The sequence below is a fragment of the Aotus nancymaae genome, unplaced genomic scaffold, assembly GCF_030222135.1.
Source record: "Aotus nancymaae isolate 86718 unplaced genomic scaffold, 86718_ANA_hifiasm-v0.15.2.pri h1tg000015l_0, whole genome shotgun sequence".
NCBI lineage: Eukaryota > Metazoa > Chordata > Mammalia > Primates > Aotidae > Aotus > Aotus nancymaae.
In genome coordinates, this window is record NW_026988426.1 from 6,827,444 (window position 1) to 6,844,621 (window position 17,178).

Genomic DNA, 17,178 nt, shown 5'->3' on the forward strand with positions numbered 1-17,178 from the left:
TGCTGGCCATACAGGGAATTTGGATTTTATTGAAGATACAAAGGCAGCCTTTGGAAGGTTTCACATGGAGGGAACTGTGCTCGCCTTGCCTTCTCCTAACAAGACCACAGGGCTCAGCACAGCTGCACCCACGTTAGGGGGCTTGGTGCTGCTGGCCAATTTGGAGCAGCTGAAGTTACCTACTTGTTCCTCAGGGCACCACGTCCAGTCTCATCTGGAGGGCCTGCCTGCTTCTTCATCTTTAAGAAAAGAACTGCTTATTGTGATTATAAAAATAATTTGCATGTATTATTATTATCATGTTTTGGACGGAGTCTCGCTCTGTCAACTCAGGCTGGAGGGCAGTGGTGCCATCTCGGATCACTGCAACCTCCACCTCACGTGTTCAAACGATTCTTGTGTCTCAGCCTCCCTTATAGCTGGGACTACAGGCACCAGCCACCACACCCAGCTAATTTTTGTATTTTTAGTAGAGATGGGGTTTCACCATGTTGGCCAGGCTGGTCTCTAACTCCTGACCTCAGGTAATCTGCCCGCCTTGGTCTCCCAAAGTGCTGTGATTACAGGACTGAGCCCCCTCTCCCGGCCCTGTGTAGATCTTTAACTTCTTTCAATAATAGTTTATATTTTTTAATGCATAAAGCCTATGCTTTTGTTACATTTATTCTTAAGTACTTAAATTCTTTTTGATGTTATTGTATATTGAATTTTCTTAATTTTCAGCTTATTTACTGCTAGTATCTACAATGATAATATTTTTATATGAATCTTACCTTGCAACCTTGCTAAACTCATTATTTTTAATAGTTTTTTAGTAGATTCATTAGGATTTTCTAGGTATAAAATCTTGTCTGTGAAGACAGATAGTTTTACTTCTTCCTTTTCAATCTGAATATCTTTTTATTTACTTTTCTTGCATTAAATTCCTGGCTAGAGACTCAGGTATCATTTGAATTGAAGTGATGAGAAAGGACAGCCTGGTCTTCTTGCTGATATGAGAAGGGAAACATTCCATCTTCCTCCATTAAATATTGTGTTGCACTGGATTTTTGTAGATGCCATTTATTAGGTTGAGGAAATTCTCTTATAGATTATGGAGTATCTTTATCATGAATGTTACATTTTGTCAAATGTACCTTCTATATCTTTTGAGACAATCATGATTCTTGTTCTTCATTCTATTAATATGGTATATTATATTGACTGATTTTTGTATGTTAAATCAATCTTTCATTCCTGGTCTTGGGGGATGTGTGTGTGTACCTAAATATATACCATGACCAATTAGGATACACACACACACACACACAGTCCTTTTCATGCTTACTAGCATTGTTGAGGATTTTTACACCTGTATTCATAAAGAATGTTGGTCTGTAGTGTTCTTTTCTTGTGATAGTTCTTTGTCGCTTTTGGTATCAGGGTAATATAGGTCTCATAGAATGAATTGCGAAGCGTTCCCTTCTTTTCTGTTTTTTAGAAGAGTTTGTAAAGGATTGGTGTTAATTATCTTTAAATGTTTGATAGAATTCACCAGTGAGACCATGTGGTTCTGGGTTCTTCTTTATTTCTATAAGGTCAGTAATGAGGCCCATCTCTCTCTCTCTCTTTTTTTTTCCCTCTATTTTGGTAATTTCTTGTCTTTGGTTTTTTTTCTTGGCTTAAGGTTTGTCAGTTTTGTTGATCTTTTCAAAGAACCAACTTTTGGGTTCATTCTGTTTTCTGTTGTTTCTATTCCCTATTTCATTTATTCACTCTTAACTTTTATTCCTTTCTTTTACTTTGAGTTTAGTTTTCTCTTTTCTGGTTCTGAAGGTGGAAAAATCTATTGACTTGAGATTTTTCTTCTTTTTTATTTTTATTTTTAGATTTTTATTTATTTATTTATCTTGAGATGGAGTTTTTCTCTTGTTGCCCAAGCTGGAGTGTCATGGTGTGATCTCGGCTCACCGCAACCTCCGCCTCCTGGGTTCAAGCAATTCTCCTGCCTCAGCCTCCCAAGTAGCTGAGACTACAGCACCACCATGCCCAGCTGATTTTGTATTTTCCATAGAGATGGGGTTTCTCCATGTTGGTCAGGCTCGTCTTGAACTCCTGACCTCAAGTGATTCACCTGCCTTGGCCTCCCAAAGTGCTGGGATTACAGCTGTGGGCTACCATGCCCGGCCTCTTCTTTTTTAATGTAGGCATTTGTAGCTACAAATTGCCCTCTAAACACAGCTTTTGTGTTTCTGATTGCTTGTTTTTGTTTTTTAGAGACAAGACCTCACTCTGTTGTCTATGCTGGAGAGCGGTGGCACATTCACATCTCCCTGCAGCCTCAAACTCCTGAGCTTGAGCGATCCTCCTGCCTTGGCCTCCCAAGTAGCTGGGACTATAGGTGTGTGCCATCATGCCTGGTGAATTTTTTAATTTTTTGTAAACACTGGGTATCACTATGTCACCCAGGCTGGTCTCAAACTTCTGGACTCAAGCAGTCTCAAGCAGTCCTCCCTCCTCACCCGCCTCGGTGCTCAGCCTGCTTCTGTTTCTTTGGGGCTAGAGTGCAGTGGCGTGATCATGGCTCACTGCAGCCTCAACTTCCCAGGCCCAGGTGATTCTCCCACCTCACCCTCCTGTGTGATTAGGACCACAGACATGTGCCATGATGCTCAGCTAATTTTCTGTAGTGTGTGTGTGTGTGTGTGTGTGTGTGTCTGTGTGTCTGTGTGTGTACATACAGGGTTTCTCCATGTTGCCCAGGCTGGTTTTGAACTCCTGGGCTGGGAGTCCCAAAGTGCTAGGATTACAGGCATGAGCCACCACACCCGGCCCTGCTTTTGTTTTTTAAAGTGAAAGATTAGGTTACTGATTTGATGTGATCTTTTAAAAATACAGACATTTACAGCTGTATGTTTCCCTTTGAGCCCCACTTTAGGTACATCCCATAAATTTTGATTTTTAAAATTCACTCATCTAACTTTAAATTTCCCTTGTGATTTCTTCTTAGAGCCATTGATTCTTTAGGAATTTATTGTTTACTATCCAGGCCAGGCGCAGTGGCTCACACTTGTAGTCCTAGCACTTTGGGATACTGAAGCGGGCGGATCACCTGAGGTCAGGAGTTTGAGACCAGCCTGGCCAACATAGTGAATGCAACTTCATTTCTACTAAAAATACAAAAATTAGCTGGACGCGGTGGCAGGCACCTGTAATCCCAGCTACCCGGGAGGCTGAGGAAACAGAGTGCAATTCTGTCTCCAAAACAAACAAAAAAATCTACACATTCATGAATTCGTTTCTTTTGTTGATTACTGATTTCTATTGTTGTCAAAGAATATAGTTTGAATGATTTTTCTCTTTTAATTCATCGAGATGAATTAATATAATTCTCTTTTAATTCTTCTGGTTTATGTTAATATACACTTGAGAAGAATGTGTATTCTGCTGTTGTTGGGTGGGGTGTTCTATAAATGTCTGTTAGGTTTTTAGTGCTTGCTGATCAGGTCTCTCTAACTCCTTGTTGATCTTCTGCGTTAGCTGCTCTATTAGGAGCTTGGCCCTACCAACACCTTGATTCTGGACTTCCAGCCTCCTGAACGGAGACAATTCATTTCAGTGTGAAGCCACCCCGTTTCCTCTGTTACAGCCACCCTGACACAGGCCGAATGAGCTTAACCTAGTGTGGAAATAAGTGGCAGCCTCAGATAGCGCTTGAAGGAGGCAGAACAAATTGGCCATTGTGTACATGCGTGTGTGTGCTGTGTATGGTTGTATTCTGCTGACTGGAGGTGTGGATCCTGGAGCTGTTGTGTGATTTCAGGTCCTGACTGTGTTTCGCCTCTTCCCTGCATCATGACCGGCAGGCTGGAGGCAGCATAGCTGGAAGGGAGTGATGAGGGGAGAGGGCAGTCATTGTGGATGAGGTCACTGAATTTTGTTTACTACACATAAAATTGCATTCCTTTGTTGAATTTTAGGTCATTCAAAAAGTCTTCAAGATTTTATTCACAGCAAGGAATAATGACAGATGTTTGCAAAGACAGTTGCTGCTGCTTTTCTATACAGTTTTCAACAGGTTCCCATGTGTCCTCTACAGGCATATCCGTGTGATGCCCTGGGCAAACTGACTTGGCTTTTCTGATCCCCTGCAAAACTTCTCTCTATAATTGTCATATGCTGTTTATGCCTTAAAATGTCACCTATTTAATGATATAAAGCATGTCAGTCAGTGGCTGATTTTTAAGATTCCATTTATTTGCAATGCTCCCTCTTCCCTTTGCCTCTGGAAATGCAGTCCCACTGCACCTGTGACCGGATCTCTCTGTGTTCAGGGGCACCAGATCGTTTTAGTTGCACCTTATCCTTGTTACCATGCAGCTATGTATTTCTAATACAGTTTCACACTGCCTGCAAAATTGGCGCTTCATGTACTATTAACCTTGTAGAGAATATGTTTGCTTTTCAGAATTCAGCAGCATCCCATTATGATACTACACAGATTCAGTATACCAGTGACAGGTGGCAGCAATGTCATTACCTCCACTCCTGAGCTGTAGTGCTATTGGTTCATCTTAGGGGCATTCAGTGCTAACTTCCAGTGCCAGCGTTAGAAAGCAGCCATACGATCTTCCCAGGGAGCTTAAACTCTTCATGCTTTTTGGATTTCAATTTGAGAGAGAGAGTTAATACAGAAACATTTTTGTTTTCAATAAGTTTTGTTTTTTTCCTTGCCTTCCCAGTGCTGACATCAGACTGCGAGTTTTACTTCATTCCATGGGCCAGGACAAAGTCACTGGAATAAGAAGGGAAGAACCATTATAGGCCCAAATGCCTTCTCATTATTATGCATCTGTTTTGTTTTTTGTTGGTTTAGGGGTTTTTTTTTTGAGCTGGGTTCTTGCTCTGTTGCCCAGACTGGAGTGCAGTGATGTGATCGTAGCTCACTGCATCCTCGACCTCCTGGGCTCAAACAATCCTTCCACCTCAGCCTCCCAAGTAGCTGGGCTACAGGTGTGTACAATCACAGCCTGGCTTATTTTTTAAATGTTAAAAAATTTTTTGTAGAGACAGCGTCTCGCCATGTTGCCCAGGCTGAGTATGCTTTTTAAAGATGAATCTGACCAGCTCTTACCAGGAGACAGTCGTAGATATGTTGTGCTTTGATATAAAGATGAATGAGACTATCTAAACAATGTGAAAATGAAACGCTTTCATCAATAACTGTTTTTTTTTTAATCAAGACACAATTCTGTGGGAAACAGTGTTACGAGATTTGCAGGCAGTTGCGTGCCTTCTGGGCGGCGTTGTGTGTTTTGTTCCCCCTCCCACCCATTCCCTCTGATGAGATGGAAGGAACTGGCCGCTGCCCAGCTGGAAGTGTTCTGAGTGAACTCAGAGCTGGATTTATGGAGTTTCTGTTTCAGCGCTGTGGATGGGCTGTTTCGCTTTTGTAAATGTGACTGTTAGAAGCCCAGCAGGTACCTTCGAGTTACAGTGTTTGCATCTCTTCTTTCAGGGAGATGACACTCTGTCTGCAGTCACCTTTGACTCTGACTTGGAGACGGTGAGTGCTGCTGGGTGTCTGCCGTGCCTCCCAGGGCTGGTTGTGCTGCCCTTGCTGACGTCACTCGGATGCGTGAAATAGGCCGCCCTCCACAATACTGTGTGATGAGCTGGAATGCAAATTCTGAATGCTACTTGGTGTTTGAAAAGTCTCCATCCCTTAGTTGGATTTAAATACTTGTGGTGATAACTTTATAACCTTTATCCAGAAATGAACCCGGAGCAGAGTTCACGTGAGGCTGATTGCTGGTCCCTGGCCTGCGGCTGGTTTTGCCCGATACCACCCACCCCCATCCAGACACTTGAGGGGAGGAGGGGATCTCCTGCCGATGCCATCAGAAGGACCTGATGGGAGAAAGCAGACCAGGGCGGCTGCGATCCCAAGCTGAGCCTCCGCCCGGCCTCCCAGACCAGAAGAGAGAGGGGCCGGAGCACTGTCCGATGGCCGAGTGGCACACTGTGGCTCTGGACGTGGGCTTTGGGTTTGTTTGGCAAGCTGTGCTGGGTAGAAAAGAAAACGTGCTAATTGCTCTTACTGTGTTTGAGCAAAAGCAGCTTTTCTTACTGCAGGCACAAATCTAGCCACACTGCAGCCGGCAGCACGAACCCAGCGTTGGCAGATCTCGGTTCCATGTTTGCTCTGTGGACTCAAGGTGGAGTCTCACAGGTCCGCTGTCTCCCTCCAGGGACCTCTGTCTGCAAAGTTAAGGATTTTCCCTCCATGTCATGGAGGGCAGGGGATGCTCCCCAGAGGAGGAGGGATCCAAAAACCCCTGGGGAAAATTCCCCCATGCAGAACCTGGGGCTTGCTGTTTCTGCTGGAGGGGAAGTGAGGGGACCTGGCCGCAATGTCTCTACCTGCTCGGTCTAGTGCGGGGTAATGAGAAAGTTAAAGTTGGAAGCGTTGCAGCATCTTCCCCAGGCCATAGCAGGACAGGCTGAGTGTCCCTGATCCTGAATCCAAAATGCTCCAAAAATGGCAACTTTGAGCACCCTCATGAGGCCACAAGTGGAAAATTCCACACTTAAGTACTTAACACAAGCTTTGTTTCATTCATTATTAAAAACACAATATAAAATTCCTTTTGGGCTATGTGTATAAGGTAGATATGAAACATAAATGAATTTTCTGTTTAGACTTGGGTCCGATCCCCAAGATACCTCATTATATGGATGCAAATATTCCAAAATCCAAAACACTCTTGGTCCCAAGGATTTCGGATACGGGACAGTCACCCCGCAGGAAACAGTGGAACCAGATCTGGATCCCGTTCTGTGTTTGGCATCGTGGTTGTCACAGGAGACCACCTTCCAGACAGGGTCTCCCTTCGCTGGGCCTTTTTCCTTAGTGGGCTTTGCAGTTGACTTATCTACAGGAATTTCATCTCACCCCATCCACCCGAGTGGACAGAGGTGTGCCCTGGGGCTCCCGAGCTGGCTGAGCAGATGGTGTGGGTAGGGGCAGATACGCCATTAGTGTAGGATCCTTAGTCTGAATGTCAAGAGCCCAGGCCCGATTGTTTTCTGTGACTGGAACTTGTGCTCTGAGAGCCCAGCCCCAAGCACTGCTGCGAGTGCATTTTTCTGGGGTCTCCGTCGGGCCCTGTGTGTCCTCCTGTGCCTTGACTCTCCTTACGTCCCCGTGAGCTCATGTCTTCTCTCTGCTCTTACACGCCCCCTGACCCTTTCCGAACACGGCAGGGTCTTGTGACTGGGGCCCCGGTGGGAGCTCAGCAAGCTCAGCAAACCTTATACCATTTCTTCTTTCTTTCAGAGAGCAAAAAGGAAAGCTTTCCACAATCCTCCAACCACATTGCCAAGTAAGTATGACCGGGCCTGCCTTCCCTCTCACGCCCACACTCCCTGGTGTCCTGGGGAGAATGAAGGGTGTTTGCTTTGCACATTTAGGTAGCTGAGACCTGACACCTCAGCCAGTTGGCCCCATTCACGCTGGGGTCTCCCCCGTTGGTGCTGGGGTCTCCCCCAGCTGGGGTCTCCGGGAACACCGTGCTCCTGGAGTCCCTGCCGGTGCCAGAGTAATGAGCGCTTCCTCCCGCCACCACCCCCAAGTCTCCCCCCTCCACAGTGCCTCTAGGCCTTCTGTTTTCTTTTTCTTGCTTTCTCAAAGTGCTTACCTCTTCTGAATGCTGCCAGAGTGAAAGGATTTTTGAACTGGGATTTGCTCCTGAGAGTCAAAGCTACTGAGCAGGTGTAGTTGGTCCAGGACGGGTGGAAAGTTCACCTTTTTTTCTCCCTTTGGATCGCCCTGGGCTTATTTTGCTACCAGGGTTCTGTTCTTCCTCACCCTCCGTAGGAGGAGGGCAGCTTTGGTCACCCTGCCTGTCTGGGAGGATGCCGCAGAGATGGGATTAGTCCAGGTGACCCCGAGGCCCCTCGGTCTCTAAGGCCGCTCTCCTACACAGTAGTCCATGTGCCAACCTTATGTGTATGAACGTGTTCATGACCCTGTAAATCCCAGGCCAGTGTCCTGGGCTACCCCAAAGTCTGTGGCCTTCCCTGGCCGTGTCATCTCTAGATGTGTGTCTATTTTATATATACTTATGTATTTCAAACATTGAGTCATGTATATGACGCACTCAGAGAATATAAACAAACTTTCCTACTGGCCCAAGGAAAACATAATTAGAAAGGTAAATTCCTGCAAAGAAAAGAATGCATGTTATATGTTACAAATCAACATCAACACTAGAAGGATATCATCTAGTAATTTGAATTTTTGATGTCCTTTCTCTCCTTCCATGGAGAACATTGAGAATTGATACAAAGTAAAAGGCCAGGATCAGGAGTGCCTCCTGACTCACACTCGAGACCTGTTTTTCTATCTGGGTTTCTGGTGCCGTGAGTGTAGGGACCATGTCTGTCCTGCTCACGTAACAACTGTTTTTCTGGAATGCCTGGTCAATCTACTTGTAGGTTTGCAGCTTCCACCACGTTCCGAGGCTTTCATCCTCCTGGTCACTCTGTGAGGAGGGCGAGGCAGGCGATGATGTTTTCATTCTTTCCGAGTTTGTCGTTTTCCGGGCAGTATCAAACACTGGCACCTCTCCACCACCCTGTCTCTGTCCTCAATTCTTCTCTCCCGGGTCTCACTCTGTTACCCAGGCTGGAGTGCAGTGGCATAATCATGGCTCACTGTAGCCTCGACCTCCTTGACTCAAGCAATCCTCCCACCTCAGCCCCCTCGAGTAGCTGGGCCCACAGGCGTGAGCCACCACACCCAGCTAAATTTTAGATTTTTTGTAGAGACAGGGTCTTGTTGCATTGCCGAGGCTGGTCTTGAATTCCTGGCCTCAAGCAATTCTCCTGCCTTAGCCTCCCAAGGTATTGGTATTACAGGTGTGAGCCACCATGCCCGGCCCCATTATACTATATTTCTTTATAATAAAAGTTAAAGGAGAAATGTCAGTATATATGTTAAGTAAGTAATTTTTTTCTTTCTTTTTTTTCTCCTTTTTTTTTGAGATGGAGTCTCGCTCTGTCTCCAGGCTGGAATGCAGTGGCGCCATCTTAGCTCACTGCAATCCCCGCCTCCCAGTTCAGGGGATTCTCCTGCCTCAGCCTCCCAAGTAGCTAGGACTACAGACATGCACCACCACGTCCAGCTAATTTTTTGTATTTTTAGTAGAGATGGGGTTTCACCATGTTGGGCAGGATGGTCTTGAAATCCTGACCTCTTGATCCTCCCGCCTCACCCTCCCAAAGTGCTGGGATTACAGGTGTGAGCCAACTCGCCAGGCAAGTAAGTATTTTTTCATTTTTGCCAGTGTTTGACTAGAATCACTCGCGCTTGTGGACTGTTTTGTTTTCTCATTTCTGTCTTTCTGAAGCTCATGTGTTGAGCATGTGTTGCTATCCGGCACCTCTGGATCTATGCGTTGACTTTTCTAGAGTCACCTTACCTCTCTAAGCCGAGAAAAATAGCCTCCTGGAGGTCCCTCAGGACGACAGGGAGCATGCCTCTGAGCGGTCGAGTGTCCCTGACCCCGCAGAAGCTGTGGCCAGGAACTGCAAAACCAGGTATGTGGTTGCTGCACTGGAGGCCCTTCCTGCTTCAGAGAAGAGTTTGAGAAATGTCAGTGAGGAGTGGTTTGAGATGGAGTTTTTCATATTCCTTGAATTATATTGTCTTTAATCTTCTCAATGACACTGAATATACACATCGTAGTTTTACGTCATGCATAAATGTGGTTTTGCCAAGTGATGCCTTAGCCTCCTTTGGTCTTGTGTGGCCTCTGCGTGGGAGTGGTGAGTAGGAGCCAGCTCCAACGGTCTTGCCAGAGCCAACTGTTACAGTCTTAGGAGTTTTGTGGGCTGGCTAGTGTCACACTGACAACCTGAAATTAGACATGGTAGAAATATTTATACTGTGGAAACGGGCAAATACTGTAGTCAGGACTTCATTAATTTCTATTTGAGAGCTGGTTGTTAACCATTTACTAGCACACCATTGACAGCTGGTGTCTACCAGTGATGAAGCTTTCTTTAAGCCAGGAAAGTTGATTAGAAACAAAACTTCCCACTGCGTGTGCTTATACCTGTCATATTAAACCCATGCACATTCAAACCAGGAAGTCTGACCCCAGCCCTGAACTCACACCTCACCTGGGAGCACGCGTGGACCAGCACCCCTGGCGGCACTTCTGACTATCTGACAGATGCCTTAAGAGTGAAGAGGCCACATCTCAGGCGCTCTGCCAGCCACGGTGAGCATGCCAATGGTGGCGAGGCCGAGGCTAAGGCAGAGCAGAAAGGAAAGCACAGTCTCTGGCCTGGAGGTGTCCTTTGTCAGAAGTGGGATTTCTGGCTTTGTATGTGAGCTCCGTCAGTGGGAGGTTTTGGGAGGTCAAGGGAACAGTGACTCACGAAAGCCCGTCTGCCCAGAAGGTGGCTTTCCTCGTGGGTGCAGGGACGTCTTGCCAGGTGTTATTTGTGCCTCCCTCCCTAAACATAGAGGCTTACTTAAATTTATTCATTGAATAAATGATAGTAGGAACAAATAATAATAAATAAATAATGATAAAAAGTCCAAATTGCACTGAAGAGAGTCAGCTTGTTTCTGTGTTTATGTTCCTGTCTAGTCTTTTTTTTTTTTTTTTGTAGAGACAGGGTCTCATTATGTTGCCCAGACTGGTCTCAAACTCCTGGACTCAAGTGATCCCCCCACCTTGGCCTCCCAAAGTCCTGGGATTATAGGTGTGAGCCACCATGCCCGGCCTCTCTCTTTATCCACATATTTCCCACCTATCCTCCTTAAGGAAGGACAGCTTCCAGGGAATATTGAAAACCTCCTTACTCTACCCCATGAATTGATTACCTTCCTGCTTTTACTGGTTAGGAGTTATCTTTTAGGCTTACATTTAGATATTTAATATACTAGGTATCATTAAAACCAAAATAAGTCTGACTTTATGTTGGAATGGGTGTTGAGATACTATGTGCATTTTTTGTGTTTGGCATTTGTTTTGCTATTAAATCTGAACATGTCCCTCCGCCTTCTGTGAGTCCCTTCTTTCATCCTTTTACTGTCCTTAAACTTGGTCTTCGCATCTTTATTTATTTACTTTTTGCTTTGTCTCTTTATAGAGAAAGAAAACCATTTTTGGTTTTCTTGCTTTTTGGGAAAGTATCATGATCAGGCTAACAAACATGGAATTATTTTTGCTTTTTTATTTTCTTCTTTTTTAAAAGGAAATGTTATTAACTTCCAGATTTTCCTTAAAGTATAACCAAGAATTCTTTCTACTTTTTAGATAGTCTTTTAAAAGATTTCTCTGTTTTTCTCTAGGTCATGTCCCTGGGACTCCTGTCTACAGAGAGAAAGAAGATATGTATGATGAGATTATTGAGTTAAAGAAGGTAGCATTTCGGTTTGTTCTCTATTGATTTGAAACAGTGAAAGCCTGCTGTGACAATCTATTGGGACATCAGTGCCTGTGCTGGGAGGTGCCCACATGGGAAGCACGGGGGCGTTAGGATCGAACCTGAGTCTGAGCCATGGCGTGGTGCCCTAGGAGCTGGGTGTTCCTGGTTGAAGGCTGTAGCACCAGCATGTAAAAGGCAGCAGAGCTCAAGTTCTGTGTGTGCTCTGCTTCTCCAGCGTAATGGGGAAGACTGGATGAGGACTAGATTCACGTCAGAGTCCCATTGCGTCCTGAGATTGGGTGCTGTGATAGGGTCACTGATAGAGTTATCAGTAACCTTCCATGCATGTCATGCTTTCATGTTATCAAGACAGCTTACAGGCCCTATCTCAGTTGCCTTCTACAGAAGCTCTATGGGATAGGCAGGGCCACATGTCACAACCACCATCTGCTGATGAACTTGAGACTCAGAGACATTAGTGGTCTGTCCAAGGTTAACCAGTAGCAGAACCAAGATTCAAGGTCGCCTGCCTCCCAAGGCCAACACTTTGTATTACTCCATGGCCCCTCCCATTCGTGAAAGCATGAACTTCATTGAGCTATACCATCACTGTCACTGCCACCAGCACCATTACTATTACCCTGGCTTTCAATATCCTTAAATGTCTGCCCCCAGAGAAGTTATCTGCGTTCATTTCCTTCCATAATTTTGGTCTGTTTACAGACCTGCTGTCTCTACCAGTTGATGTGTGTCTGAAGCACTGTGTTCAGTTGGGGCACCAGAGGGCAATAGGGCATTGGCAGTCTCACCCCAGAGCATGGGGTATCTGGAAGGGGGTCTGGAAGCCATTTCCCCTGGAGATCTGGGAAGAAGCTGGGGAACCTGGTATAGGCCATTGTACAAAAGACAGCGCCTTCTCTGTTGGCCAGAGAGAACAGTCAGACTTGAGGCTATGTGAGGACACTCTAACCGCGAGAGCTGTCTGGCTGCAGCAGTACTCCCTAAGTGTGCGCCCTGGCCTTCGAGATGTTGAGCAAGGTGGCAGCTACGTGTCAGGAGTATTACAGAGGGGACCCTCATTCCGGGCGGAAGTCTGCACTGAATGAACTCAGGTGTGGATTGAGGGGATTATCTCGTTTGGGTTTTCTCAGCCTCTTGAATCTGTAGGTTTGTCTTTTGTCAAATCTGGGACATTTTCAGCCATCGAGTCTTGAGATGTTTTTTCACCCTCACCCTCCTCGGTGCCGGTTGCTCAGGTCCCTGGTCTCTGTTCAGTGTTTCCCCGTCTCCCCTTGTGAAGATTGGATGACTTCATGGTTCTGTTCTCGAGCTCACAGTTGCTTTCTGTTGGCCTCTGCATCCTGCAGTTGAGCCCGTTGCTGGGTGTAACCTGACCGTCCTTACTGTCTCTGTTCATTTCTGAAATCTCTGTGCGGCTCGTTCTGTCTGGGTCTTCGCCTCGATGCCCGCCCTGCCTTTTCCCTGTTTCAAGCATGTCTGTCATCGGTCACTGGAGCATCTTTGTGGCGGCTGCTGTAAGTCTGTGGGGGATTCTAATGTCCGGCCATCTCAGTGTTGGCGCTGTGGCTTGTTTTTCCTCATTCAGGTTGAGCTATTTATTCTTGGTGCTTAGAATCACAAGTGATTTCCCTTGAAACCAGGACGCTCTGAGGGTTTCATCGCGAGACTCTAGCTCTTGCTCAATTCTGTGCTGTGGCAGGCCTCCTGCCACACTGCCCTGTGGGTGAGGGGGGCACCGCCGCGTTACCACCCGCCGGGGTGGAAGTCCAGCTCCTACTCAGCCGTCATCAACACCTGCACGGGGGTGGGGGGTGCTCCTCATTCCTGCTGGGCAGGGTGGGAGTTCCAGCCCCTTACTCAGCCTTTGCTGATGCCGCCCTAGCTGGGAGGGAAGGGCCGCCTTGCACAGCTCCCACTCAGCATTTGCTGATGCAGGAGTGGCCTTGTTGCTGCCAGGCAATGATGGTCCCGACTCTCCACGGTCTCCTCTGGAGCCCTGCCAGTGCAGGAGGGGAGGGGCCCAGGTGCAGCCGGGCAAGGGTGAGCCTGTGCTGCGGGGAGGCCTGCGGCGTTTTCTGTGGGCAGCCTGGGGGAGAGCGGTTCCTGGCTCAGTTTCTGTATTGGTGTGTTCTTTTCCCTGTCCTCTGGTTGGAGAGAAGAGGCTTTGCTTGGGCTTTTGTTGTCTGTGCCCATTGACTTTTTTAGGCTGTTGGCTCCTCCAGCATCCAGCCCAGACGAGGCAGACAGAAAACGAAGGAGCTCCCTGCTGTATCGATCGTTGGCCCCCAGCTCCCGGCCTGTCTGCCTCCTTCTCTACCTTTCTGGTCTTATGTTGTATGACACACGGAGCGCAGCATGTTTAGTGGCACTGACAGGAGGAATTGAGAGGAATGAATCTACTTCATGCTCTTGGAAGCGGCAGTCCCATTACTAGAGCACCAGTCTTCCTCGATGGCTGGGCCTTCACTAATTTACTCCATGAACACTCGTTGAGTGCTGGCTGCCATTATGCCTCCTGAATCTATGGGTTTGTCTGCAGCGATCCTGGAGTCTTACTAGCTGTGGACGTGGCTGAAGTGCTGAGCCACCCCGTGGGGCATGCAGTCAGATTGCCTTTTGCTCAGAAGTCCAGTCTCTGGAGCGCCACAGTCTTTTGCAAGAAGAAGGCCGTTTGTGAGGATGGCTGGTGGTTAGATGCAGGCTGAGGCTGGGAGCCAGTGAGCTGCATGTGGCACAGCCCAGCCTAGGTGCTGTTTCTTTTCTGGATTTTATCTACCACCAAAGTCCAAAATAATAGGAAGAACATAATTTCAAAGTACAGTGCTGGGATTACAGGCATGAGCCGCTGTGCCCAGCCCCAACTACAGTCTTTTTTGTCCCCCTCAGGTTACCACAAATTGGTAAAGAATTTGTCCACAGATAAAGATTGGGAAGCACTGCCTTCCACCTGAGCCACAGTTGAGGTTAAGCATTTGAAGTGCATATTACCCTTGGATGAGTTTTGTTGATTAAAATACGACCACGATGGACTTTCTCGTGTGGTCCTGGGAGAGAGCGTGTGGTGTGACCCGTCCAGCCCTGGGGTTGGTGCCATTTATTTGCTGGTGCATCCTGTGGGACAGGGTTTCTCGGCACGGGTGCCGTTGGTATCTTGGATGGGAGAGTTCTTCTCTGAAGGGGGTTTCCTGCCTATCCAGCCTCCCCTGTCCCCACCCACTAAATGCCAGGCATGCCCTCCGGTGCCCTCATGTGACATCCAGATCTCCCCCCAGCCACCACACACAGCACCCTGAGTGGGAGCCAGGCAGCTTTCCAAGTCCCCCAGCTCAGTGTTTCCCTGGGCCTGTGCATGGTGGTGTTTGTGTGGCGTGTGTGCAGCAGCATGTGTGCATGGCTGTGTGCATGGTGGCGGTGTGTGCATGGCTGTGTGTGTGGTGGCAGTGTGTGCATGGCTCTGCACATGGCTGTGTGCACAATAGTCTGTACGTGGCTGTGTGCATGATAGCGTGTGCATGGCTGTGTGTGCAGCGGCGTCTGCGTGTGTGTGTGCGCGGTGGTGGCATGTGCTTAGGTGTGTGTGCGGTGGCGGCCTGTGTATGATTGTGTGCATAGGTGTGTGCACAGTGGCAGCGTGTGTATGGCTGTGTGCGCAGCGGTGTGTGCATGTGTGTGCGTGGTGACGGCGTGTGTATGATTATGTGCATAGGTGTGTGCACAGTGGCAGCGTGTGCATGGCTGTGTACACAGTGGCATGTACATGACTGTGTGTGTGGCGGCGTGTGCATGGGTGTGTGTGTGGTGGTGTATGCATGGCTGCGTGCATGGTGGCATGTGTGTGATGTGTGCGCAGCGGCATGTGCATGGCTGTTCATGGCCTTCTTTTCTTCAGACATTGCACATGCAGAAAAGTGACATGGACCTGATGAGAACGAAGCTCCGGCGCCTGGAAGAGGAAAACAGTAGGAAGGACCGGCAGATAGAGCAGCTCCTGGATCCCAGCCGAGTAAGCTCCTGATGCTTCACGGGGGGCTGTTGCCTTGGGGCATCTGCCAGCCAGTCCTGCTGGGGGCCACACCGAAGGCCATCTTCATGTCTCAATCTGCTTACCACAGGGCACAGATTTTGTTCGGACTCTGGCAGAGAAAAGGCCTGATGCCAGTTGGGTGAGTATGGTCTCCACAGGACAAAGCCTTTCCCCAGATGCTAGTTACCAGGGACAACCACAGTGGAGATGCCTTTCCCTGCAGCACCCACGGTGGAAAGTAGCAGGCAGGGGAGGAGGCGGCGGGCCCCCAAACCCTTCTCCACTGACGCCTGGGGACACCATGGGGAGCGGGCCAGGAGGCTCACCACAGAGGCCAAGCAAGACACTATAGGAAAGACCAGTCACAATGGGCGACTTCCCCCTTCACACCTAAGAAAATACATTAAGCTTAACAAGTGCTTCTAGCACCTTTCGAGGCCAAGGCAGGCAGATCACTTGAGGTCAGGAGTTCAAGAGCAGCCTGCCCAACATGGTAAAACCCCATCTCTACTGAAAATACAAAAAGAAAAAAAAAAAAAACCAAATAGCTGGGTGTGGCAGGGCACTCCTGCAATCCCAGTTACTTGGGAGGCTGAGGCAGGAGAATCACTTGAACCTGAATGGTGGAGGTTGCAGTGAGCTGAGATCACGCCACTGCACTCTAGCCTAGACGACCAAAAAAACCAAAAAACAAGTGCTGCAGATGTAAAACAGGGAACCAGGGCAGCAATAAGTCCTTCAGATAGATCCAGACCCCCTCCGATACTGTGTAACGATATGTAAAAAGTTGAGTGAAATGAAAGGAGGGAAGATGGAGCCATTATGTGGGTAATGGTGTGGTAATAAACTATAGCGCCTGGGGAAAGATATATTACAATAAACTTCCTAGGAGTCAAGGAAGTACTTTTTTAAAGTGGGAAATGCTGGAAGAAAACTGGAAGGGATACAATTTTGAGATTATTTAACACAAAGTATAAAATAATAATGTTGTGATTAATGGATTCAACAATATAGAATTAAAAGTTACATAATAAAAACCCATGGGACTAAGACAGCCACCAAATCACTGTAATGGGGGAGGGGAAGAATATTATGGATCAATACAACAAAGTTTTCTGTTTAGAATATAGAAAAAACTATAAATCTCTAAAGAAAAAAGCCATCTCCTCTGAACTATGTTGCAGATACAGAATATAGAAAGATTGTGCAATTATTGCATATTTAAAGTAGATGGTTAAAGCCTGGTTCTGCACCGAGGATGGTGCAAAGTAAATCCTTAACAAAGGCCTGTAAGTAATGGGTACTTTTATAAAGAAAGGGCTTCAGTTTTTATTGTTCTGGTGCTGTGTGTGTGTCTGTTTTTGGTTTTTTGTTGTTGTTTGTTTTTTGTTTTTTTGAGACAGGGACTCACTCTGTTGCCCAGGCTCGAGTGTAATGGCAGGATTATGACTCACTGCAGCATTCAGCTTAGGCAATCCCTGGCTCAGAGGATGCTCTCACCTCAGCCTCCTGAGTAGCTGGGACTACAGGCGCACGCCGCCACACCTAGCTAATTTTTTTTTAGTTTTGGTAGAGATGGGGGTCTCGTGAAGTTGGCCAGACTCATGTGGTCCTTCTGCCTCGGCCTCCCAAAGTGTTGGGATTACAGGCCTGAGCCATCATACCTGGCCAGTTTTTTTTTTAAATTAAGGTTGATTTAAAGTAGG

At 47.2% G+C, this 17,178-nt stretch overlaps 1 protein-coding gene across 3 annotated transcripts in view; it reads left to right on the forward strand.

Moving 5' to 3' along the window:
- Positions 1-17,178, forward strand: part of IQCE (IQ motif containing E) — a 45,697-nt gene that overhangs the window by 939 nt on the left and 27,580 nt on the right. For 2 of the 3 annotated variants that reach the window (XM_012455600.3, XM_012455599.2), the window contains exons 2-8: positions 5,498-5,545; positions 7,319-7,364; positions 9,454-9,582; positions 10,134-10,268; positions 11,351-11,421; positions 15,338-15,451; positions 15,561-15,611. In XM_012455600.3, coding sequence (XP_012311023.2) covers positions 5,498-5,545; positions 7,319-7,364; positions 9,454-9,582; positions 10,134-10,268; positions 11,351-11,421; positions 15,338-15,451; positions 15,561-15,611 — 594 coding nt within the window. The remainder of the gene's footprint in view (positions 1-5,497; positions 5,546-7,318; positions 7,365-9,453; positions 9,583-10,133; positions 10,269-11,350; positions 11,422-15,337; positions 15,452-15,560; positions 15,612-17,178) is intronic. The other variant, XM_012455601.3, reaches the window with a different exon arrangement.